The sequence below is a fragment of the Hemiscyllium ocellatum genome, chromosome 29, assembly GCF_020745735.1.
Source record: "Hemiscyllium ocellatum isolate sHemOce1 chromosome 29, sHemOce1.pat.X.cur, whole genome shotgun sequence".
Lineage (NCBI taxonomy): Eukaryota > Metazoa > Chordata > Chondrichthyes > Orectolobiformes > Hemiscylliidae > Hemiscyllium > Hemiscyllium ocellatum.
This window is the reverse complement of record NC_083429.1, coordinates 30,917,323-30,942,754: the sequence shown is the minus strand read 5'-3', so window position 1 is coordinate 30,942,754 and position 25,432 is coordinate 30,917,323. Positions and strand designations below refer to the sequence as shown.

General features: G+C 37.7%; 1 protein-coding gene across 2 annotated transcripts in view; it reads right to left on the bottom strand.

Annotated features, from left to right (window-relative positions):
• The window catches only part of LOC132829591 (sialic acid-binding Ig-like lectin 8), an 85,746-nt gene that overhangs the window by 23,324 nt on the left and 36,990 nt on the right, over positions 1–25,432 (bottom strand). For both annotated transcript variants that reach the window (XM_060846855.1, XM_060846856.1), the window contains exons 5-6: positions 23,869–24,183; positions 23,271–23,372 (exon numbers count right to left, since the gene is read on the bottom strand). In XM_060846855.1, the coding sequence (XP_060702838.1) occupies positions 23,271–23,372; positions 23,869–24,183 (417 nt within the window). The remainder of the gene's footprint in view (positions 1–23,270; positions 23,373–23,868; positions 24,184–25,432) is intronic.

The window sequence follows — 25,432 nt, the reverse complement described above, 5'->3', positions numbered from 1 at the left end:
ACTGATCAAACGGTGGCACAGTGGTTAGCACTGCTGCCTCACAGCGCAAGAGACCCAGGTTCAATTCCCACCTCAGGCAACTGACTGTGTGGAGTTTGCACGTTCTCCCCATGTCTGCGTGGGTTTCCTCCCACAGTCCAAAGATGTGCGGGTCAGGTGAATTGGCCATGCTAAATTGCCCGTAGTGTTAGGTAAGGGGTAAATGTAGGGGTGCGGGTCAGTGCAGACTTGTTGGGCCAAAGGGCCTGTTTCCACACTGTAAGTAATCTAATCTAGTCTAAAATTAATGTGGCTTATTAGCTGCATTTATCTTACCTATATAACATAAATATATTAACAGTGAAAGTTACATTTTTAAGTATTTAACATTTCCTCTTTCAGATAAATGATCTTTCGATACTATTAAATGATTGTATCAGTTTTCACCTCTATAACCATTCTGTGGTAATTCCCCTGAGCTGAACAGCAACTCCATTGGCCTGACTGTAACACAATTAGTTGTTACCACCGAAGTACTGAAATATAATTTTTTTGCATGTGAACGCTACGGTTTTGCAAATTTATAACACATAGTTTAAACGCGAAGGGCCACAAGACCAACCACAAACAAGTCCTGTGCAACCTGAAGAGAAGACAAATGATGTGGCCACCTAAAAACACGGCAAGAATAAACAGTCCTCTCATAGTTAATGTGTCGTTTGATATTTTTCAATAATTATTTAGTAGGCATGACAAAATCAGTTTTTGAGCTGTTAATGCGCTTTTCCTTCACAAGGATGGTTTGACATTCTGGAAAACTTGCAGCAGGTTATATTTGATTTTCTTTGTTTACTTAGCAGTTTGTTACCTTTCTATATTAATTTATACAGTGATAGATAATGCGTTCTAAAATGAAGAGAAATTTCTGCGAAACTTTATAAAGTAGTATATTAATTGATATTTTTCTGTGTGGATTTTGCTTTTATGTTGTTAATTTATTAGATCTGCTAAAAATATTGATTTATTATTTATTTAGATACAAGAACATAATTGTTCTGCTGTGGTATTTGAATGAACAATTTTAGAAGTCTAAACCCTCGAAGCATGTGACAGCAGTATCCTGATTCATACAGAGAAGATCGTTCCGTTGCTTACTATTAGTTCATTGTATGATTACTTGTTGATCCTTTGTAAAAACAGTGCTTACTTCAGGTATTTTTCTTCACTGTTCCCACTTTCACAATGCTCAGGATTTCAGTCATGGCGTTTAACATTTAAAATACAACATTAAGTCGGAGACATACAGCAAAAAAACACAATTAAAAAGTAAAAATAAAATTTAAATATGTATAAAAAATACACTTTCTCAAAGACACAATAGCCTATGTTTCACCCAAAGGTGGTGGTTTGATAAATGATTTAGACAAATATAAACAGATGAACATCATCGGATAAACTTCAGCCATTCATTTAATTTCATGAAGCTCTTTTTAACAGAACAGATTATAGCAAGATTTTAACAGGTTGAACCTAATGCCTCAGAATGTTGCTGCTGTAAAGTACATCATGGTATCCAGGGGGAAAAACTTATTTCTGTAATCCCTGAGATTTTAAAGAAATTGGTACTTCCTAATTTTACATTACTATCTAACCAAGTAAAGACAGCTGACTGTAGCAATGCTCACTCTGCATGTATACTAATGCAAACAGATACAAAAAATCCTAAAATGTCATTTCAGTGACTGGTTATCATTTTAGTATCTCATTGGATGTTCTGAATTCGTTAATTGTGACAAATATAATTGGGGAAGCTTGTGCTGAGAAGATGGTTTAATGGAAATAAATGCATATTTAAAGATATAGAGCCACTAGTGACAGTGCTTCAGCGATTAGGCAATAATTTGGGCACAAACATAGCACTAAATTTGATAAAAAGTCACTCAAAGAATGGATCTGAAAAGCAATATGTTTCATTAAACCTTGCAAAAGCTTGGTAAAAGAGTATTGTTAATAGTTCTGATATCTATTTGATTTAAAAGTATATGCATGCACTGAAGATGGCAAAAGAAGGATTTACCAGTATGAGACCAGAGCCAAGAGTTAAAGATTAAATAAACTAAAGCTCTTTACTCAAGATGGGGATAAGACGAGAGGTGACTTGAAAGGGGGCTGTTAAGAATATGAAAGAATTTAATAGATTAGATGTGGGGATGTTTCCACTTGTGAATGAGTCCAGAACTACCAGCCAGAAATCAAAGAAATAAATTCAACAAGAAATTTAAGAGGAATGTCCTTACAAAAAATGCTTAAAATGTGAATAACACAGCTGCATTTCAGCAGAAGCACACGAGGTAGCAAGGAATAGAAAAAAAAGTGTTGAAGTCATTAAATGGAAAAGGGAAAAACATTTGTGTGGACCATAATTACTGGCATTTGTCAGCTAAATTGTAGCTGCACAATTAATAGATTGAAAATATTTAGAACAGCATCTGAAAAAGGTATACTAATTAGAATATTTTTAAAAGATGCACCGGTTGAAGCCAGTACATGAGTTTTCACCGTATATGCACAAGCTTGTGGCTTTATTAACTAAGTCCACCTACCATTTCAAAGATTTTGTATTCAGTTAGGGTGGCATGGTGGCTCAGAGGTCAGAGCACCAGGAGCCTGGGTTTGATTCCAGCCTCGGGCAATTATCTGGTAGAGTTTAAACATTCTCTCTGTGTCTGCATATACATGATTTTTCTCTGTTGCTTTTGTTACAATGAGGGCAAAATCAATTATAACTACTTCAGTTCCATCATCTAATTGTCATACCTAAGACCTTTCATTGACAAATAATGATTTTTAAAGGACAAATATTGTCCTAAAATGGTTGCTGTGATCATCTAGCTTCGGATTGATGCAGACCAGGGAACCCATATGGAAGAAATAAAGTTGCCTACATTGAAGTTACCAAATGAAGCCAAACAAATAAATCAAGTATCAATAAATTTGTATTTCTTGTTTAATTCACACTGTCATGATAAATTCAGATATCGGGGAATGAAATTGTTTTTGTGAAGTTTGCGAAGGAGAAGATTCAGGAGTATACAAATTAACCTGTAACAATAGCTCCTTTGAGCTGCAAGGCCAAAAGAGAAATAAATTTGGATTGAAAACATCAAAGGGCTGGAAGTTTTTCTCTCCCTATTTCTAGCAAGCTCAAAGTTGTGCCCAGACTAAAACCAATTTTGAGGCAACAACCAGACATGATTCAGATAGATTTACCAGGATGTTGTTGGAAATGGAGGATATAAAATGTGAGATATAAAAATAGACTAGGACTTATTTCATTGCAGCGTAAGAGCTTGAGGGGTGACTTTATTGCTGTTTATAAGATAACGAGGCATAGATAAGAGGAATGACAAGCATCTTTTCCCTAGGTGGGGGCATTCAAAACTAGGGGCTTATTTTTAAGGTGAGAAGAGGGTCTGTTTCCATGCTGTATGAATCTATGAAGCTATAACTTAAATAGGACATGTAGGACAATGTTTTCACACAGACAGTGAACTGCCAGAGAAAACGATGGATGCAGGTACAGTTACAATGTTTAAAAGACACTTGGATAAGCACATGAATAGGAAAGATTTGGAGGGATATGAGTGAAGTGCAGGCAGTTGGGACTATTTTAGTTGGCATAGACTGTTTGGACTGAAGGGTGTGTTTCCATGCTGTATGAATCTATGAAGCTATAACTATTCAACAAGAACTAAAGATCGACAAACTATAACACAATTGCAGAGAATGAGCCACTCATTATATATCAATGCAGATTTGAAAGCTGACACCTCAACATCTCAAGAGACCTTTTTTGTAAAAACTGTGTTGTTTATTCTTACTTTCCATGGTAGTTACTTTTTCCTTTTTAAACTTATTATCTGTGCTTTTTCATGTGTATAATGTTGTACTTTTATTATTTTTCAAGAATTATTCGGTCATATAATTCCTCTTTCTCACACTCAAGATATTCTTATAATTTCATTTCGATCTGCTATTTAACATTTTAACTAAAATGTGATAACAGGGTGCTGAAAATTTAATTGTAATATTTATTGCCACCAACTGAGAGGGACTTAAAAACAGGGGAACCAATTCCCCCTCCTCACCTAGAATGATAAAATCTCAACAGTGCAGATAGAGGCCATTCGGCCTATTGAATCTGCACCCACCCTCCGAAGAGCACCCCACCCTTTCCTTATAACTCAGCATTAACCATGGTTAATCTACCTAGCTTACATAGCCACATAGAGTATAACCAATTTAGCATGGCTGTACTGATTGTAATGAGGTCAGCCATATGGACTTCATAGAATATGAGTTCCCTGATTGGGGCTGTTATTCTAGTCCAATTGGGGAGCTCTGGCTGACAGATAAGACAGGTGAATCAGAAGTTCTATTCACTCTGCTGTGTCTGTCACAGACAGTTTTTGTGACTTCTAACAAATTGAATTTATATGTAAATAGACTTGAAATACTTTTGCTCAATTTAGAATTAACTATGTTGTATATCTTCATGAAAACATAATGGATAAACGCAGATCATCGACATGGAGGTAGTGCTGAAGGGAGCAGTGCTGGTATTTTGAAATGCTTCAGAACTTCCCTCCAGGCAATCTTGTGAAGGCCAGTAATAATGACATCAAATAACTGCCCAGAAACAGTGAGACATGAATAAATAAATACTAAGTCTGTTAATGGCAGCACGATGACTCAGCAGTTAGTGGTCCTGCCTCACAGTGCCAAGGACCTCGGTTCAATTCCAATCTCGGGTGACTGTGTGGGGTTTGCACATTCTCCCCATGTCTGTGTTAATTTCTGATATCTTCCACATTCCAAAGATGGGCAGTTTAGGTGGATTGGCATTGCTAAATTGCACTGCTGTGTTCAGGGATATTCAGGTTAGCTGGATTAGCCATGGAATGAAGAGTAATAGGGATAGGATGCAAAGGTTGGTCTGGATGGGATAGTTCTTTGCAGTGTCAGTGCAGACTTCATGAGCCGAATGGCCTCTGAGTGCACTATAGGGACTCTACAAGGCCACTTACAGACTCAATGGTGCTGCTGCCAGGATCTTCCCAGTGGCTTCTGGTTGAGGCCAGGATCTGAAACAATTTAAGGTAGTTTTATAGAGGTAGAGCTGAGTCCAATGAGTACTCCTTTAATCTTTCACATCACAGGGCTGTAGGCACCAAAGGATGACAGCCTAGGAGGTGTTCACACCCCAAAATGACGGCCTAACAGCTATGGCTGCACTTGTTTGAGCATCTATTTGAAACCAAGAGAAGGAGCCTGTAGCTTAATGCATACTTGTGGTTTTCTTCCTACGTCAGCAGCACCCGCCTCCCCACAGTGGTGCTAAACAGTCACCCACAATCTCGAGTACCCTTCCCATCTACACAGCATGCCTACTGCCTTTAATTAGATGGAGGTCCATGGAGGCAGTCTGTTAATTAGCCACCTCCAAGAAGATTGTGCAAAATGTCACAGTCCATATACACTTTAAAGGAGTAAGATTTTGCCTCATATTACCAGCGTATCCTTGCATGTGTTTGATACACAACAAAAACATTATTAATTAACTTGATGTGCCTTAATTGCTGTACGGTAACCTGAGGTTAAAAGTGTTCGTGTGTATTGGAGGGAAGGAAAGGATTAATGCTGGATTACCGATTAATGATTAAAAAGGCTCTAATTTTAAGTACATTTTTCTTTGTGTTTTCATACATTAATTGTACTGATAAATTAAATTCGATCCACATTTGTTTTAACAGATGGTGAGCCTAAGGAAGGCTAGGAAAAGTGGAAGGCCTAGATGTGAGGGAGTCAAAATGAAAAGGAAAAGAGATTCACACCTCACAAATTGAATGCTTAACTGGCTTGAGGATATATAGAGCAGAAGTGAGAGAACAGATTCGATTCATGGATATTTCAATAGTGTAGAGGAATTAGAAAAAGGGACAGGTGAGAGGTTTGCAAAAAAAGAGCAGATCTGCTGAAAAATATAAAATGAAGCACAGTTAGCACTCAATAACTGCTACATCCAAATCTGCTGTATAATCACTGCATGCACTCTGAATGCCACACTTCATGTAATCTTCAGGCCTTGTAAAGTGAATTTGTGTTGTCTTGAAAAGTGCAAAATTTGTTTCTTCTCTTAAAAAATGGAATACTTATCATACCTCGCAAAATCAGACTGTCCAACAGAGGATTCACTGCATTTGTGATGTGTTGCTGAACTAGCATCAAGACGTTTGCATCAAAACAATAGTTCTGTGATATTTTAGCAACATTCTTACTCTGCGCTGTTGATTTATTTCTGAATTGAGATCTTCTTTGTTGACTCTGTCTGTTTCTATATATCCATAGCTGAACATTGTTCAGTAGCAATAAAGAGTAACAATACTCCTAAGGCTTGGTGGGAGAGTGCAGCAAGCTTTGTGGTGCTGCTCTCAGATGGGTTGTAGCAGATCTCACCTGATGTAGCACATGAGATTCCACAATTGGTTTTGCTAAATGTCTACCTTTATTGCTGCGCAGTAACTCCTAGTTGAAAGTCCTCTTGTGTGTGTATGAGAGAAGATAAAATTAATGCTGGATTACTGGATTGATGATTAATAAGGCACTTTTTTGAAGTTTCAGTGTAACTATACTTTAGCTGTGTGGACTTTGCACATCCTCCCTGTGTCTGTATGAGTTTCCTCCGGATGCTCCAATTTCCTCCCACAATCCAAAGATGTGCAGGTCAGGTGAATTGGCCATGCTGAATTGGCCACAATGTTAGGTGCATTAGTCAGTGGTAAATATAGAGTAGAGGAATGGATTTGGGTGGGTTTCTCTTCGGAGGGTCGGTGTGGACTTGTTGGGCTGAAGGGCCTGTTTCCACACTGTACAGAATCTAATCTAATTATACACACACTTTACGTCAAAAAGGTCTAGATTCACAAGGTTCCTGTGACCTTTATAATTTCAAGGAAAGCTGGAAAAATAGACATTGTTGATAATGATGTCATTCTACAGGGTGGAAAATTGTACAACAATATAACGTTGGAGTACCAACCCAAAAATATAAGAGATTGAGTTCAACTAAATTATGGAAATGAATGCAATCAATGGAATTATTATTTGTATGCCAACAAGAAGAATGTCCCTTGATATTCTTGTATTTTCTGTTTTAATAATCTAACTAATTTACTGATGACCTCCAGGACACAGAATCTATTATCTCTACCTATGTAATGTTCTATCTACATTAATTTATTGATTTTGAAGTTGCCTAGTCGGTCAATATCCACACTAAGTGTGTTTTGACAACAATGTGCACATTCTGAGAACAAATGACAAAAAGTGCTTAAAGCATTAGGAGTAAACTTGTCTCTGCTTCAATCTGTTTATTTTAGGTATGTTAAGTTGCCTGCTGGTTTGGTAGGGATGAATTTGATAAATACATTCAATAACATTACAAAACACAGCTTTCAATTAAGCTATTTCTCCTGTTTCCCTGAAAGGAGGAAGCAATGGTTTTAAAATCTGCATTGCCACATGCCTCCATCCCATCCAGCCCTGCAACAATTCCCCCAGCCCCACCCTCCTTGAAATGACCACCGCTAGTTCTTCTCGAAACACTTCATCAACTGGTTACTGGTAACAATAATCACTTTTAATTTTGCTGGAACTTAGATGCCATTGCACATACCTTTCATTAGCAGACTAGTCAATCCATTCAAAAGTGTTACTTGTTGAAGATAGCAACAGACTAGAAATATTTGTCATGCTGCCAAACTTTATTTGTTCAACCAAATAAAGGTTTCTGCTAGTGATTGGTTCGCAAGTAATAAATCCGTGGAGTTTAACAGCTTCTGCTGGTTACTTTGCTTTTGTGAATGTTACTGTTTTTTGGTTATGAGTCAGGTCCAATTTGCATGGAGTCACTATCAGTTAAAGAAGTTAAAGGAGTGGAGTTTTTAACATTCAAATTAATTATATACAGGAAAGCAGGCACAACAGTGCTCATGACTTATCTGAAATCATTAGTCAGTAACATTGCAGGAAGGGCAAGGGAGAGGTCATGTATGAATCTGGGTTGTTTTGACATGCTGTGTTCAACGTTTAGTTGAATGGAAAAAAAAGATGTATTGAAGTGTTCGAAAGTGTCAACGTGGCACGGTCAGGACTTAGAATCTCATTCTCATCAGAATTGGTAACAGGAATGTAGCTGAAGCAAAATAAAGTGTGAAGAGATAGAATGTGTACTTTATTTTATTAGACAATATTAAGGAAGTATTTAAAAAAGAAAACCTTGGTGCCGTCGACACAGTTTGAGGAAGACTTTCTCAGAATTCTCAAATTGACTGATGCAGATCTCTCAGAAAATACAGAAATAATCTGATTGTCAGCACCTTGTAAAATGAGAAGGTTGTACAGAATCGTACGGAGGATCTGAAGCAGAACTGGATTCTATCAATCATACACAGCTCGAGTAGTTCTAAGTAGTTTCACAGTTTTTGAACAATCTTGAGATTGACAAACTTTTATGTGAATGAAATAAAATACATATTACCATGTTAACCAATAATATTTTCATTCTGATTCAAATGTCTTGAATATCAAATTAACTGTTGAACACAGTAATCTGCAACACTCACAGAATTGTTGCAGTGCGGAGAGAGACCATTCAGCCCAATATGTCTACACCAACTCTCTGAATTCGCATTATGACTTAGGGTCATTCTACCAATCCTTGATTTGAATTAACTTGATTCATTACTGTCATGTGTACTGAGGTACTGTGAAAAGTGTTATCTTACGTGCTTTACAGGCAGATCATGCTTTACAAGTACATCAAGGTAACAGAACAGAGTGCATGATACAATGTTACAGCTGTGGAGAAGGTGCAGAGAGAGAGAGCAACATTCCTTCTCCATAACCATGAATATTGTTTCTAATTAAATAATCATCTAATACCTTCTTGAATGCCTTGATTGAACCTGCCTCCATCTTAACCCCTGGCAGTGTGTTCAAGACCTTAACTACTTGCTGTGTGAAAAAAAAATTTTCTTACAACACCCTTTGCTTCTTTTGCAAATTACCTTATATCTGTGCCCACTCATTTGGGGTCCTCATACAAGATGGAACAGATTTTCTATCTATTATGTCTAGCTCATCCATGATTTTGAAAGCTTCTATCAAATTTCCTAACCTACCTCCATACAAACAAAGCAATCCCAACTTCACCAATCTATGTTCTGAATTGAAGTTTATCATTCCTGGAACCATGCTTATGCACCTTTCCTTCACTGTGTCTAATACAATCATTTCCACAGAACAGAAATCTCTGTACTGAACTTCATCGACCACCTATCTGCCCACACCATCAACTTATGAGAAAAACTTGTCTATTTCCTTGCAGTCTTGCATAATTCTTCTCACAGTTTATGATGCTTCCAAGGTTTATGTCATTTGCAAACTTGGAAATTAACCCCTGCACACCATGATCTAATGATTAATATATTGCCATCTTAATTGATATGCAGTATTATGCAGCATATTAATACATATTCAGATAAGCAAGGGTCCCAAAACTGATCCCTGTGGAATTCCACCATAAACTTTCTCATTCACCCATTTTTGCATCCATATTGCTACTCTCTTTCTTATTGTGCAAGATGTAACCTTTTTTCACAGTTCTCTGCTGTGGCACTATATTGAACATGTTTTGGAGGTCCATGCACTGCATCAACAGTACTATACTCACCGGCTCTCTCTGCTACTTTTTCAAAAAATTCAGCAAGTAAATTACACACCATTTTCCCTGAAGAAATATTTGCTGGAATATATTGAACTAATGCTTTTTTCTATGTGAAAAACATAATTGCACAAGTTTTCCCACCGCTGTAGTTAAACCGGCAGGTCTGTAATTGCTGGCCTTATACTTACAATTTTTTTTAACACAATTCTCCAATTTTATGATACCACTCCTAAGTCTAGGGAGTACTGAAAGAATATTGCCAGTCCTGTCTCTACAATTCCTACTCTCACTTTCTTCCGTATCTTCAGATGTACTTCACGCTCCTAATGTCCTATTACGTTTAAGCACATCCTATTGCCAGTTCAATATCTCCTGCTTATCAATTTTAATCTCTTCTAGTGACTGAGTTTCCTCCTCTGTCACCACAATCTGGGAAGCATCTTCTTCCTTACCAATACAAATGTAAAGTATTCATTGAACATCTTTGCCATGTCCCCTTCCTTCATGGGTAAATTCTGGTCCCTGATTGACTCTACTATGTGACAATAGAAGACTTCAGGATTGGCTGCAAATCCTTTTTTTTTATAATCTCTCTTTGCTATTCTTAGATGATTTTTTTTCTCCCCTCTGAACCTTATGTATTCAGCTGGGTTTTCAGTTGTAATTTTTACTTGATACCTGAATGTGAAGCACATTGTTTTCACCTTTATCTTACTGTCTCTACTTTTTTAAAATGCAGGAAGCTCTACATTTATTTTCCCTCCCCATGCCTTTTGAAAGAGTATCTCTCAACTCTATCTGAATCATCTCTATTAATCAAGTGCTGATCTACAAAACACCCTGTTCAAGTTATGACATTTTAATAATTCAATTCTCCATTTAATTAGTGAAAGTGGAATAAATTAATTGCACTTTGTGACAAGAACAGAAAAACGTATTTCTTGGCATTCACAAACTTTGCATCAGTTAAACATTTTAAACTTCTTAAGCATTTAGTGAGTTGAGAAATGCAAAATTAATATTATTCCAAGTTTATGATAATCAGTTTCTTTTGTTTCCAGTCAACTAGTACTGCATGAATTTCTCTGTTCTAAATAACATGGGAAATAAAAAGATAATGCTTAATTCGGTGTAGTCACAATATAGTCAACACAGGCAAGCTTTGACATTTGACTATTGAAATCTTAAAAAGGATGTCTGTAGTAATCTTTATATTACAATTTTGCAGCTATTTATAATTGGCAATAGTTAACCAACTATATTTCAAAGATATAGCAATAATTAACTTCTGTTAATCTGAATCCAACTTAAGTTTTTTTTAACAGAATTACATGTATCTGTATGCATCTTTTAAGCTTCACTAAGGAAAAGGTTCCACAGATTTTTGTCTTCCTTCACAGTCTAACTGTGCCTTAATTGATAGAATTCTCACTTTTGAATCAGGAAACTGTGAATTCAAACCCTATGCTGAGACTCCAGCACAGCAATTCAGCCTGACAATCGCTGCAGTACAGAGGGAGTACTGTACTGTTGGAGGGGTCATTTTTTGAATAAGAGATTGTAGGCCAAGGTTCTGTTTACCCATTCAGGTTAAAGTACAGGATCCACACCACAACAGAGTAATCCAAGGGTTCTAATCAATTTTTAACCCCCAATCAACATCACAAAATCTTATTAATCATATAATGCTACTTGTGGAAGGGGTCTGTTGTCTGGATGTGATGCGGAGTGGCACCAACAGCTTTGGTTCACTTCCTGCACTGGCTGAGGTAACCATGACAGCCCAATCTTTTCAAGCTCATCCCTCACCTGGGGTGCAGTGATCCTCAGGTTAAACTCACGACCAATTTCCCCTCTCTCTAAAGAGAGAGCAGCTGTAAGGAACTGTGGTGATCTCACCTTGCTATTTGTGGGTGTTTAATTTTGAGCAAATTGGCTGTTGTGATGCCTACATCGATGATCATATTTCATTAAGCATTATCTTTGAACTTCCCATGCTGTTTTCTTTTCATTTCTCACTTTTGAAGTGAGGCTTTCTTTATAATTATTGGTTGGTTACTTTCAACACAATTTTAGTCATGGAACACTTCAGGAAAGTTCTATAATAACAGAAACCCACAATGAAGTAGCAAAATATTGACATTACAGAGGTCTGCTTACTCTTAATCAATCGGAAAGAACCTCATTTAACTGACATGCTACACATGCTTATACATCTGATTCGAAAAATTTATCAGTGCATCCTGTGTTAATGGATTTACTGTGTCATTTGCCCTCATCATAGATCCAAATCTATCATCATTCATATAAAGACAATGAACATTTCAGAAGAATGACATGTTTGTGCATTGTATGAAATAAAAAGATTTAAAGCATGATAGAACACTGTTTGAGGTCTGCGGATTTCTACCCTGATCACGCGGGACCTCTCTACAGGTAAATCTAACTTGGTACCCCACTCCGATTTACAAAGGCAGTCAACCACATTTGTGAAAATTATAGAATGTATTGCTCTAAGCATAACAAGCAAAAAATGCAAAAGCAAAACTACTGACCTTTCCATCTTTGCAGAGTTAGTGGTTTTGTCTAACCGTACGTTGCAAAGATGCAGATAAGTAACCAAACATATAGTCGACATCCTTTGTCAATATGCTTGGGAATTGAAGGACATTTTCTTATGTGTAATACCAAAACTTTGCATGTACAACCTTATCGTATCATTGAAAAACAACTTTTGGATGAAAAAATATTGTATTCGGGAACAATTTTGATTTTAATATGCTATTAAAATTGCATCTGATTTACCTCAGTAGCTGTAAATTGGCTTTGAGTGTACTTAAAGTTTATATCATTGGTTCCATTGCTATGAGTTGCTTTTGTCATGAATCAATAAATTAATATGTATTACTTCTTTATTTTGAAATAGTCCTATCAAATCCTAACAAAATTAAATGATTCACTTCTTTTTAAACTATTATTCAAGTCACTCAGGTAACAAATATAGACCCAAAACACCTCGGTGTAATGTTTGGAGTTTTAATCCCCCTTTACATTTTATCGTGAATTTTTTATGGGTTTTAGTTTCACTAAATAGAAATTTATCTTGGTTTGTAGTGTGGCATTGCACAGTGTAAGTTATTCATCCCAGCTTTTAGTATATGATTGGGAGGGGAAATAGTCTTAGGTTCTTATGGTTGTCATGAATGGTCTATAGTTAATCTAATCTAATATTTACTCTTAAAAACCTCGAGAATTTAAATCTGATATTCAAGCCTGCAAGGAGGTCTGAAGCTGAATAAGCTCTGGTGGAATGCATATGTTTAACAGCAACATATCTTGGTGTGCAGATATTAAAACTGTGGCATTCATGCACTATTTAACAGTGATGTGAAATATCATCATACATATAAAGACAATGAACATTCCAGAAGAGTGGCAGATTTGTGCATTGTATGAAATGTAAAAATTTAAAGGTATTTCTTGTGAATGCCAAGAAATAAGTATTTTCTGTTCCTGTTTCAAAGTACATTTAATTTATTCCACTTTTACTAATTAAACAGAGAATTAGTGGGCGGCACAGTGGTTAGCACTGCTGCCTCACAGCGCCAGAGACCCGGTTCAATTCCCGACTCAGGCGACTGACTGAGTGGAGTTTGCACATTCTCGCTATGTCTGTGTGGGTTTCCTCCCACAGTCACAAAGATGTGCAGGTCAGGTGAATTGGCCATGCTAAATGTGTTAGATTAGGGGTATGGGTGGGTTGCGCTTCAGTGGGTCGGTGTGGACTTGTTGGGCTGAAGGGCCTGTTTCCACACTGTAAGTAGTCTAATCTAAGTAATTAAATTATTACAATGTCATAACGTGAACAGTGATTTTTGTAGATCAGCTCTTGATTAATAGAGATGATTCAGATAGAATTGAGACATACTCTTTCAAAAGGCAAAGGGGGGGAGGGGAAATAAATGTAGAGTTTCCTGGATTAAAAAAAGTATATAAAGACAGTAAAATAAAGATGAAAACAATGAGCTTCTCTTATGAATAAATGATTTGAACCCTGCTCTTGTCACCAATAAAACTTAGTGTAATGAGAGGTTTAAGTGGATAATATAACAGCCCTGGATACTGATGTAGAAGCACTCAAAAACACATAAGTCGGGAATTAGGGCAGCAAGAAGCCCTTTTGGTATGGGATTGATTTGCTGGGGTACAGTACCTCATCCACAAAGAATTGATATGAGAGAACTCATAACAATGAGGCAGACAAGCAATGGAATTTTTTTGGGAGAGACGTGTTTCAGTATTCCATATTTCAAAATTTCATAAATCCATTTGAAGTTGAGACAACAGATCAGGAAGGATTTTCTTTTTCTGCTTTGTGAAAAGGCCATGTTACCAAGAGAAACATATTACCATTTGAAAGTATTTAATTTTAAAAGTAGCATCTTTTAAATTTTTTTTACAGAACATAAAAGGCAATCAATAGCAATTAACTATGAACTTTATTCTAGGTTATTAGATGTAAAGATGGATCATGACATTCAATATTTCTAAACTAAGAAAGGTGGGTTTGGGATTTAATTAGAGCTGTAGTGCAAGTTGTCGTCTGCAAATGTGACACCTTGACAATGGGGGACGTGTACATTTGAAGTTGACAGAGTATTGTCTAAGCAGCCTACTATCTCTGAGTCACTCAGTCAGAAGTACCTTCTCCTAGAAGAGTTGCAAGTTATGAGGGTCTAATAGTGCTTCAAGTCAGTATGACTTCTCAGGATATTGTCGGTGGGGAGACTTGGTGATGGTCAAGAGTTTGACTGTCAAGAGAATGCCATCAAACTGATTCTGTATGAAGATGGCTATTATTTGGCATTTGTGGCAAAAGTGCTGTTTGCCTCTTTTCAGCCCAATATTAAATGTTGACCAGTTCTTGATCCATGTGGGCATGTAATAAAGAATAGATTTGTTACTTGAAGAATTCAGAATGAAACTCTTTCACCACGAGTGAAGAGTTTATATCTGACCTTATGTTGGAGGCAAGGTCACTTATGAAGCATCTAAAGATTGGTAGGTTCAGGATTCTGCCCTGAGCATCCGTGCAGTGATGTCCTGAGGCTAAAATGCTTGGCATCCATGCACACCAACTTTCTTTGTGTCAGATAAGATTGCAGTCACCAGAGGAGCTTTCCTCTTAATCCGAATGTTGTGAATGTCAGAGAGTTGGCATTTTCTAAAGGCACAGATTTTAGTGTTTAATGGCACAGGTAAGAGATATTATATGAATCTGAATTCCATCCTATAGGTCTCCTATTTAACAGGGGCTCCCTTGTTACCATAGACAATTAAATTGTGTGTCAATGTCAAGAACAGCTACTTTCATAAAACCTTGAGAATTCAATTCTAATATTCAAGGCTGGAAGGAGGTCTGGAGCTGGTGGAATGCATATGCTTAACAGCAACATATCTTGGTGTGCAGATATTAAAACTGTGGCATTCATGCACTATTGCACAATGGGAAATAGAAGACCTATAGGATGGAATTTAGATTCATATAATATCTCTTACCTGTGCCATTAGACACTAAAATCTGTGCCTTTAGAAAATGCCAGCTCTCTGACATTCACAACAACTCACTGCTCTGCATATTCTTTAAGTCTGTGACATCACATATTTCAAACTCTCTGCTATCAGGAACACCAAGTTCTACACTGTTAGATATTTTCAGCTCTCTGACATTTATAACCACATTTAGCCTGTACCTTCAAATATTCTTGGCTTTGTTAGAAAAATCATATTTCTACCCATAATGCTCCACATCTCACAACAGCTACTCCAATCCTCAGTTAACTATGAAACTACTGATTGCATGTAATTTCACAGCAGCTAGATGCAGTCATATGAAATGTATCAGTACAAAACATCTACACATAATAGTTCATACCACACAATTTCCATTGTCGTTTCAATTTGAGTCACAACCGATGATTTTAGGCAATGAATGCTTTAACATTTTCTCTTAACTATGACCAACACACAGATAATTTCAGTAAATGTCAGTCACAAATCATTTAATATGTTCACCAGTGAATAATATTATTTCGCATGGTGTCTCAGTGGTTAGCACTGCTGTCTCACAGCACCAGGGTCCCAGGTTTATTTCCAGCCTCAGGTGACCATGTGGAGTGTGCACATTCTCCCCGTGTCTGCGTGGATTTCCTCCACATGCTCTGGTTTCCTCCCACAGTCCAAAGATGTGCAGGTCAGGTGAATTGGCCATGCTAAATTGTCCATAGTGTTAGGTGCTTTAGTCAGAGGGAAATGGGTCTGGGTGGGTTACTCTTCGGAGGGTTGGTGTGGACTGGTTGGGCTGAAGGGTTGGTTTCCACACTGTAGGGAATCTAATCAATGTTCCGTTGAATATGCATTATGCTGACATTTGGCTATGCAGCACAAGCAAAAAGGATAGAAATGAATGCAGGGTTTATTTTGTCAATTTGAAATTATTTATTCTTATTGTTGTAATCTCATCTGATGTTAAATTGGGCAAGTTGGATTCCAGGATAAAACCTGACATGATAGCTCATTTATTTGATTTTTGCAGTTTGTGAACATTGTGGTTAGTCACTGAAACATACCCACACAAGGTTGCAGATCTACTTTAATAACAGAATATAACTTTATTAACAAAAAAACGAGGAAAAAGAAGCTTTGTGTATGTATACATATTGACGACTCAGTGTTTACAATGGAGAAGGATATGGAAGATAGCAAATTTGGATAAATAAAAAGTGATATTGAAAAAAAATTGAAACTGTCCATGTTACAGAGTAGGAGGTATTGGACATCTTAAAATGCATAAAGGTGGATAAATCCCCCGGACCTGATCATGTTTTCCCTAGAACTTTGTGGGAAGCTAAGGAAGTGATTGCTGAGCCTCTTGGCAGAGAAATTTGGATCTCAATAGTCAAAGGTGAGGTGCTGGAAGACTAGAGGTTGACTATAGTGGTGCCATTATTGAAGAAATGTGGTCAGGAAAAGCCAAGGAACAATAGACCGGTGAGCCTGATGTCAATGGTGGTGTTGTGGTGGATTCTGAAGGGCAGGATTTACATGTTTTTGGAAAGGCAAGGACTACTTGGGGATAGTCAGCTTGGCTTTGTGTGTGGCAAATCGTGTCTCATTAACTTGATAGAATTTTTTGAAGAAATGTCAAAGAAGATTGATGAGGGCAGAGTGATGGATATTGTCTATATGGACTTTAGTAATGTTTTTGACAAAGGTAGACTGGTTAGCAAGGTTAGACCTCATGGAATACAGGTAAAACTAATCTTTTGGATACATATCTGGCTCGACGGCAGGAGACAGAGTCTGGCAGTGGAGGGTTGCTTTTCGCATCGGCTGCCTGTGATCAACGGTATGCAGCAAGGATTGGTACGGGATATACTGCCTTTTGTCACTTATATAAATGATTTGGATGCAAATATAGGAAGAATGATTAGTTAGTTTACAGATGACACCAAAACTGATGGCGCAGTGGACAGCGAAGAAGGTTACCTCCGTGTACAACGGGACCTTGAACAGTTGTGCAAATGGGCTAATGAGTGGCAGGTGGAGGTTTATTTAGAAAAATGTCAAATACTGCATTTTGATAGGGCAAATCACGGCAGACTTATACACTTAATGGTAAGGTCCTGGAGAGTGTTGCCGAACATAGATACCTTGGAATGAGGATTCATAGCTCCTTGAAAGTGTAGTTGCAGGTAGGTAGGATAGTGAAGGTGTTTGGTATGCTTGCCGGTATTAGTCAGTACATTGAGTATAGGAGTTGAGAGGTCACGTTGCAGCCGTACAGGACATTGGTTAGGCCACTTTTGGAATATTGCATTCAATTCTGTTCTCCTTGCTATAGGAAAGATGTTGTGATACTTGAAAGAGAAGATTTACAAGGATGTTGCCAGGGATGGAGGGTTCAAGTTATAGGGAGATATTGAATAGATTAAGACTATTTTTCCTAGAACATCGAAGGCTGAGGGGCGACCTGAGAGAAGTTTATAAAATCATGAGGGGCATGGATAGTGAAGGTCTTTTCCCCAGTCTGGGGGAGTCCAAAATTAGACGGCATAAGTTTAAGGTAAGAGGGGAAAATTTTAAAAGGGATTTAATGGCCAGCTTTTTCCTCCAGAGGGTGGTGCGTGTATGAAATGAGCTGCCACAGGAGGTGGTACAATTGCAATATTTAAAATGCATTGGGATGGGTATATGAATAGGAAGGGGTTAGATGGATATGGGCCAAATGCTGGCAATTGGGACTAGATTATCTTAGAATATCGGGTCAGCATGGACAGGTTGGACTGAAGGGTCTGTTTCCATGCTATGACTCTGACGCTATGACAGAAAAGTCATAACAACAAAAGAAAGTTTCAATTTGTATACAGTGACATTGGTAACAGAGACTTAATTCTAGATAAATATCACTTTTTTCTTAATAGTTTGCATTTTAAACAACTGATTCTTTCAAATTTCTTTCCCTTGAACAGTTAAGGCCTTTCTTTTAATGATTCCTTTCCAAATCTCCTCACATGAACTTCTCTCTGTTCAAATTCTTTCATTTCTAACGCATTGCCAATCTGGATCCAACTTCCACAACTTGAAAATTCTGCAGACTAAAAATCACTTCTGCTGAGGTAACGGGTTTCCCTGAAATGAACTGAAAAGCTGCTCTGCTTTTAGGAGAAAAGCTGTTCTTTTCGGAACTGAGTTCTGAGATCTTGTGAACTAAGCTTACAACCTTCAGTTCTGAAGACAAAACTAGGTGAACTATCTCAATATTCTTACTGTACAAGTTATAAATCCAACAATGTAAAAAAAAAATCCATTAACACGACAGGGATTGCAACTCCAGTGCAATTCCATTCTTCCTGGGAACTCACATATTTACGTCACAGTTCCAATTTGACTTTCTGGCCTTTTTAAGAAAAACAATCAACCTGCCTCCATTTTAATATCCAAATTTCAAAAACATAATACAATATATTTAGTATTCTTTCTATCACATAATTAAAATAGATTAGATTACTTACAGTGTGGAAACAGGCCCAACAAGTCCACACCGACCCCCAACCCACCCATATCCCTACATTTACCCCTTGCCTAACACTATGGGTAATTTAGCATGGCCAATTCACCTGACCCACACATCTTTGGACTGTGGGAGGAAACTGGAGCACCCAGAGGAAACCCACACAGACACAGGGAGAATGTGCAAACTCTACGCAGTCAGTCGCCTAAGGTGGGAATTGAACCCGGTTCTCTGGTGCTGTGAGGCAGCAGTGCTACCCACAAATAGTCTTTCATTTCCCCTATTAGTGGCAATGTTTTCCATCACTCAGTCACTGAGCAGGGATAAACCTAAATGCTGATGTTACGGACAAATACTCAGTGTATGAGTCTGACAAATCTTTGTCGATTGTCTCCATGTTGGCATTATACCACTCTATGTACAAAAGGTTAATGAGCTCATTAAAGTAGTTCACAAAAGAATATTGTACAAATGTGTAAACTGTTAATGAAGTTGAGATTTCATGGGTGCAAGTGTCATTTTGGACATCTTTAATTTTCAGAATGTCATGACTTAAATTTTGCAAAGGTCTGAAAGAGAATGAGAAATATCGAGAAACAGTGGTCAGATGATACCACACTTTGGTTAAAAAGTCAGTAAATTGTAGGAGAAAAGAAATGCAAAGGGAGGTAAGACATTCCACACTTCTGAGGTTTTGAAGTGATAAGTTTTGATTTAGATACATTGTCAGTACTGAGAACAGGAAGTGTATGTAGGACAGTGTAATGGGATCTTAATCAAGAGAGGAAAATTAATAACAAATATAAAAGAACAATCATGACATAAATTAAAGTTAAATAATTTCTGATGTACAACAATAAAAAATTCCACTTTGAACTTTACTTGCACTGTAATGCACTCTCCTTTAAATATAAAAGCAGAAATTGCTTGAGAAACTCAGCAGGTTTGGAAGCATTTGTGGACAAAGAATTAATGTTTCAGGTTCAAAGATACTTGTTCAAAATGTTTTGAACTCGAAACATTAACTCAGTTTTTCTCTCTACACATGTTGCCAGACCTGTTGAGTTGTTTTGTTTTTTATTTCAAATTTCCAGCATATGAAATATTTTGTTTTTATTTGACAATCCTTTAGCAATCTGAATCAACTGGCCCTGGTTAACGCCTAACAGAAATTTGATCCCATGTTTTACTTCTAGTCATTAATCAACAACTGAAATACGTGTAATATTAATTACAGCTTTAACTTCATTATCATAGAGGGCACGTTTTCTTTTACCCTCCAGTCATCCTACACAACGGCCTTGACTGATGTCTTTACTGTATTGTTAAAGCCTTTAATGCAACTTTTGCAGATTCCCTCTGCATCATGTGAACCTTCCATCCTTTTGACTCTTTTATGTTAAGTTTCCATGTAGTATCACTTCTGGTTGAATATTAGAGAATATAAAATATCAACATCCTGGTGGTCATCTTTGTTCAGAAGTTGAACTAGATTCACCCTAAAAATACTATGGCTACAAGAGCACATCAGAGACTAGGAATCCTGCAGCGAGTAACTCCTGACTTCCTTGAGCCCGTACACTATTTATAAAGCACAAGTCAGGAGTGTGATGGAGTACTCCCCATTTTCCTGGAATGAGTGCACCTCTCTCACATGAGGAGTTTGACATAATCCAGGCCAAAGCAGCACACTTGATCAGCAACACATCCACAAGCACCCATTCTCTCCACCAGCAATGCTCGGTAGCAGCAGTGTGCACCCATCTACCCCAAGACGCCCTGCAGAAAATCACCAAGGCTTTTTAAACTACACTTTCTAAACTCATGACCACTACCATGTCAAGGGAAAAGGGAAAACCATCAGTCCCTGCAGGTTCTCCTTCAAGCTGCTTATAGTCCTTACTTCATTATTTTTCTAATTTATTCCTATGGCCTGTAATGCTGCATTATTTATTTCTTTACTTCTCTAATGTTTTTTGTTTCCTAAGAATTTGATCTTAAATATTTGTACCTAGGTACCTTTGTACCGAAGATGGTGCTGTAAATGACGACTGTTACCTTTTCACTGTCCTCATTTGAGTACCTGTGACAATAAAGTTCATTCAGCTCAATTCAATTCACTTGGAAATATATCGTTGTTTTGCTGGGTCAAAATTCCAGAACTCCCCCCGTAACAATATGTGGATCACCCTACATCAAATGGACTGCAGTGGTTCAAGAAGGCAGTGACTATCACTTTCTCAAGGGCATTTAGGGAGAGGTAAGAAATGCTGATGCAGCCAGTAATGCCCCTAACCCATGAATGAAGTTTGAAAGTTACTGAAATAAAAGTAAATTGGTGCATGGTCAGAGTCACCTCTTGCACCATAATCCAATCATAGCTGCAAAATAATTTGTAATTAATAGAAAATGTTACTATACAGTATTTGCAAAATCATGTGGTATTTCTCATTTTGTCAATAATTCAATTTATCACTTCATTTCCTGGTTTAGCAAATAATCACTCAGGTTTCAATAGCCATAACACAAGTGATGACATTCAGAGCATTAGATTTTCGGCACGTTATTGAGCATTTCTGATGTGCCGAAAATAAAAGAAGACCATGACCATAAGAAATAGGAGTGGAAGCAAGGCCATTCGGCCCATCCAGTCCACTCTGCCATTCAATGACAGCTGATGGGCATTTCAACGCCACTTACTCACACTCTCCCTGTACCCCTTAATTCCTAGCGAGATTAAGAATTTATTAATCTCTGCCTTGAAGACATTTAACGTCCCGGCCTCCACTGCGCTCCATGGCAGTGAATTCCACAGGCCCACCACTCTCTGGCTGAAGAAATGTCTCCTCATTTCTGTTTTAAATTGACCCCCTCTAATTCAAAGGCTGTGCCCACGGGTCCGAGTCTCCCCGCCTGACGGAAACGATTTCCCTGCGTCCATCCTTTCTAAGCCATGCATTATCTTGTAAGTTTATATTAGATCTCCCCTCAACCTTCTGAACTATAACAAACACAATCCCAGGATCCTCAGCCGTTCATCGCATGTTAGGCCTACCATTCCAGGGATCATCCTTGTGAATCTCTGGTGGACACACTCCAGTGCCAATATGTCTGGCTGAAGCAGCCTGCCATCACAAGTACTGCACTCAAATCTGTTACTACTCATCTCTCCAGGTGGCAGAGTGGCCTCAGTTCAGTCACCATGCTTATGCAGATTCTGGAAGCAGCTGGGCATTTAAATAACCAGATGCCTCACTGAAATAGAAATTTGGGGTCAGTGAAATATGGGACCCAGTCTGTAGAGGCTGACCATGAGAGCGTATTTGTGCCCTCAGTGTATTTCCTTTAGATAGCCATGATTTCCCCTTTGGAGAACTGAGATACACCTTACAGTTATGGACTGTCGACACGTTAGGTGTGGAGTCGGGGATCTTTTGGTCATTGGTGTAGGTGTCAGAGGAGTCCTTTGGGAATATCAGCAGGGGAGGAAGGTGTGCATCAAGGGTTCGTAAAGAATTGTTAAGGGATGTCAATTAGTGTCTAGAGCTGTCAGCCGGCATCTAGAAGTGCCAACCTATCAAAAGATGTCAACCTGTCAAAATGTCCCAGATATGTCAAAAAGTTTCAAGAAGTGATGAGGAGTTCAACAAGGATAAACCTGACAAGGTGCGTTAAAATATAGTTTCATTAGTGTGAGTGCTTTACTAACTACAGTGTAATCTTTGACATTGAACTTTAAATAATATTACATTTTCCCTTTGGGCATGGGCATTGTGGATGGTCAATGAGTTGATATGATTGTAAAAGAGGGAAAAAGTGGTGGGTGGAAGTAAGCATGAACTTGGAACTCTTGGGACGGAAGGCCATCAAATATTGGTAGAGGGCATTAAGTTGCAAAGAATGGCATTGGTGGGGCTTAGACTGTCTGGGATGATGGGGGTGGGCAGTGGTAAACAGAAGAGATACTTTATGTGTCAAACTCTATCTTTAAATGTTGGCAACAACAGCATCCTGGGGCAGGCTTTCTGCCCAGTCCAACTCAAGAATTGCAACCTCTTCCTGGGAAACCCAGCCTAATTCCCAATCCAGCCGACATCCCCAAGCAAAAATCAGAAATGCACGGCCACCTATTTAAAGGTTAGATTCAGAGCTGGGGCTTTGCCTTCTTCTTTACACCCGACCCACAAATGAAAGTCTGGCTCAAATGTTGGTCAAAAGATCTGTAAAGCTTAGCCTTATTTGAAAAGAATAAATGAGATGGTGAAGAGAATGGAACATGTAAAATAACATAGGGAGCAAGAACACTTACAAACACATGACTACAAATGACTATTGTCACACTGGCTAGTGAAAACCACATTCTTTTACAGCTCGCTATTGATGTCAATGGTAAGGTTAACACCAATAACCAAAGACTTACTTTATGTTTACCTTTCAATTGTCTCTTCCAGATCAGACAAACGTATATTGCTATCATACCGATTAACCCAATAACACCAATGATTGAAGATAGAATGTAAAGCAACAAATGATCTGTGAATGAAATAATAATTAAAAATGAAGTAATGATGAATGGCAACAGACATAAAATTTAAACATCAAGTATAATCTTTGAAATGGTTGGATATATTTCTGAGAATGTTAGAAGGTTACAAACTTTAAATTTTTGTTTGACAAAACATTGTCAATTTCTTCAGAAAACATTGCAAGTTTTATGCCTAACTGCAGTTAATGGATAAAACTGCATCATATTAGTTGTCTATTATCTTTGCACTACATTCCAAACCACTGCAGAAAAAACAGACAGCTAAAATTGATTGATTCACAGTCAATTGTTATTAATTTGTAAATATTTAACCATCTGGAATAGGCTGTATTATTTACTGCAGCTTTAAGTAAATGAATATTTCAATTTTTCAAATTCTGAAATCAATAAAGAAAATCTTAACTATAATCAATCTGTGCTCCCATTTCGTAAAATTAATTATTCTGTAACAATTTACACCTGCATTAGTACATGGATTCTTACCTTTCTGAAAAGCCATCAACGAAACACTGCCATTTCTCCAGCCATAGCTATTATTTGCCACACACCAATAGACTCCTGCATCTTTAGGCTGGAAGTGTGGTATCGTTAATATCGAACTGTTTAATCGAATTATGTTTTCTATCATAGAAGTTAAATTTTTTCCATTCTTCAGCCATATTACAGTGGCGACTGGATTACTATCCACAGAGCATCTCAGTTCCACAGGTGAGTTACTGGGGACAGTTACACCGTTACTGGCCTTCACATGGTAAGTGTCTTTCAACTTGTACATTATTGTTGGTTCCAGTGGCCCATCTGTACGTAAAGAAAATACAAACTTAATTTTTTGTATAAATAATTACTCTCACACATGCAGGTACATTCTGGCCAATTAACAAGATTCTTCATTGACATAATGCATCTATAAAAGGAAAACATTTCAAATTGCTTTACAGAAGTCCAATCAGACAAACATAACGACTGAGCCAGGGAAGAAAGTATAAGGAACAATACCCAAAAATGTGTTCAAAGAAGCAGATTGACAGGGTTATCTTAAAGGAGAGAGAGAGAGAGAGAGAGAGAGAGAGAGAGAGAGAGAGATGGGGGTGTTCATTGAGGGAATTCCATACTTTAACAGCTACAAGATATATAAGGTGTATCAGATTATGAGGTCATGATTTGGAGATGCCGGTGTTGGACTGGGGTACAAAGTTAAAAATCACACAACACCAGGTTACAGTCCGACAGGTTTAAATGGAAGCACACTAGCTAGATTATGAGGGGCAGTGACAGAGCAGATAGAAAGCAGCTGTTCAGATTAGTTAAAATGTTAGTAAGAAGGGGACCATTTTTTAGGCAATATGCAGAAGTTCAGAAGGGATTTGAGGAATTTTTGTTTTTACTAGAAGGTAGTGGAAGCCTGCACTACCTGGGATGGCAGTTGAGGTAGATAATCTTGTAAAGCACTTTGAAAAAGTATTTGGATGAACACTTGAAATTTCAAACATTCCAGGCTATGGATCTAGTGCTGGAAAGTGGGACGAGTTAAGATTTAGCATAGATTTTTTTTGCTAGTGCAGACTTGATGGAGGCCCTCTTCTGTATTGCATGACTCTATGATTCTGTGATCTTGCAGACTTTGCATCAATTATGGGTTGGAGAGGGTAAAGTTAGAGGGATGTAGAGCTGTAAGAGATTGTAAAGCTGGGGTGAAACAAGGCTGCGGAGTCAGTGGAATGCAAGGATGAGAATTTTAAAATCAAGAGATTGGCGAATTAGAAACCAAAGAAAGTTAGTAAGCAGTGACACCATGGGAGTGTGGAACTTGGTGTGGTTAGGATATATATATATATATATATATATATAGTAGAGATGGACAATATTACCAGTCTGTGAGTAAGATGTCATTCTGATGGAAAGGATACAGGAGTGGACTGCTGACTCTTGTCAGCATAAAATAGAACAAAATGAGGCAATGATCAGGGAAGATAGATGGAATTTAATAAACTTGGAATCAAGTCTTTCAAATTTTTAATTCGAGGTTATTGCAGCCCTTTCAGAACTG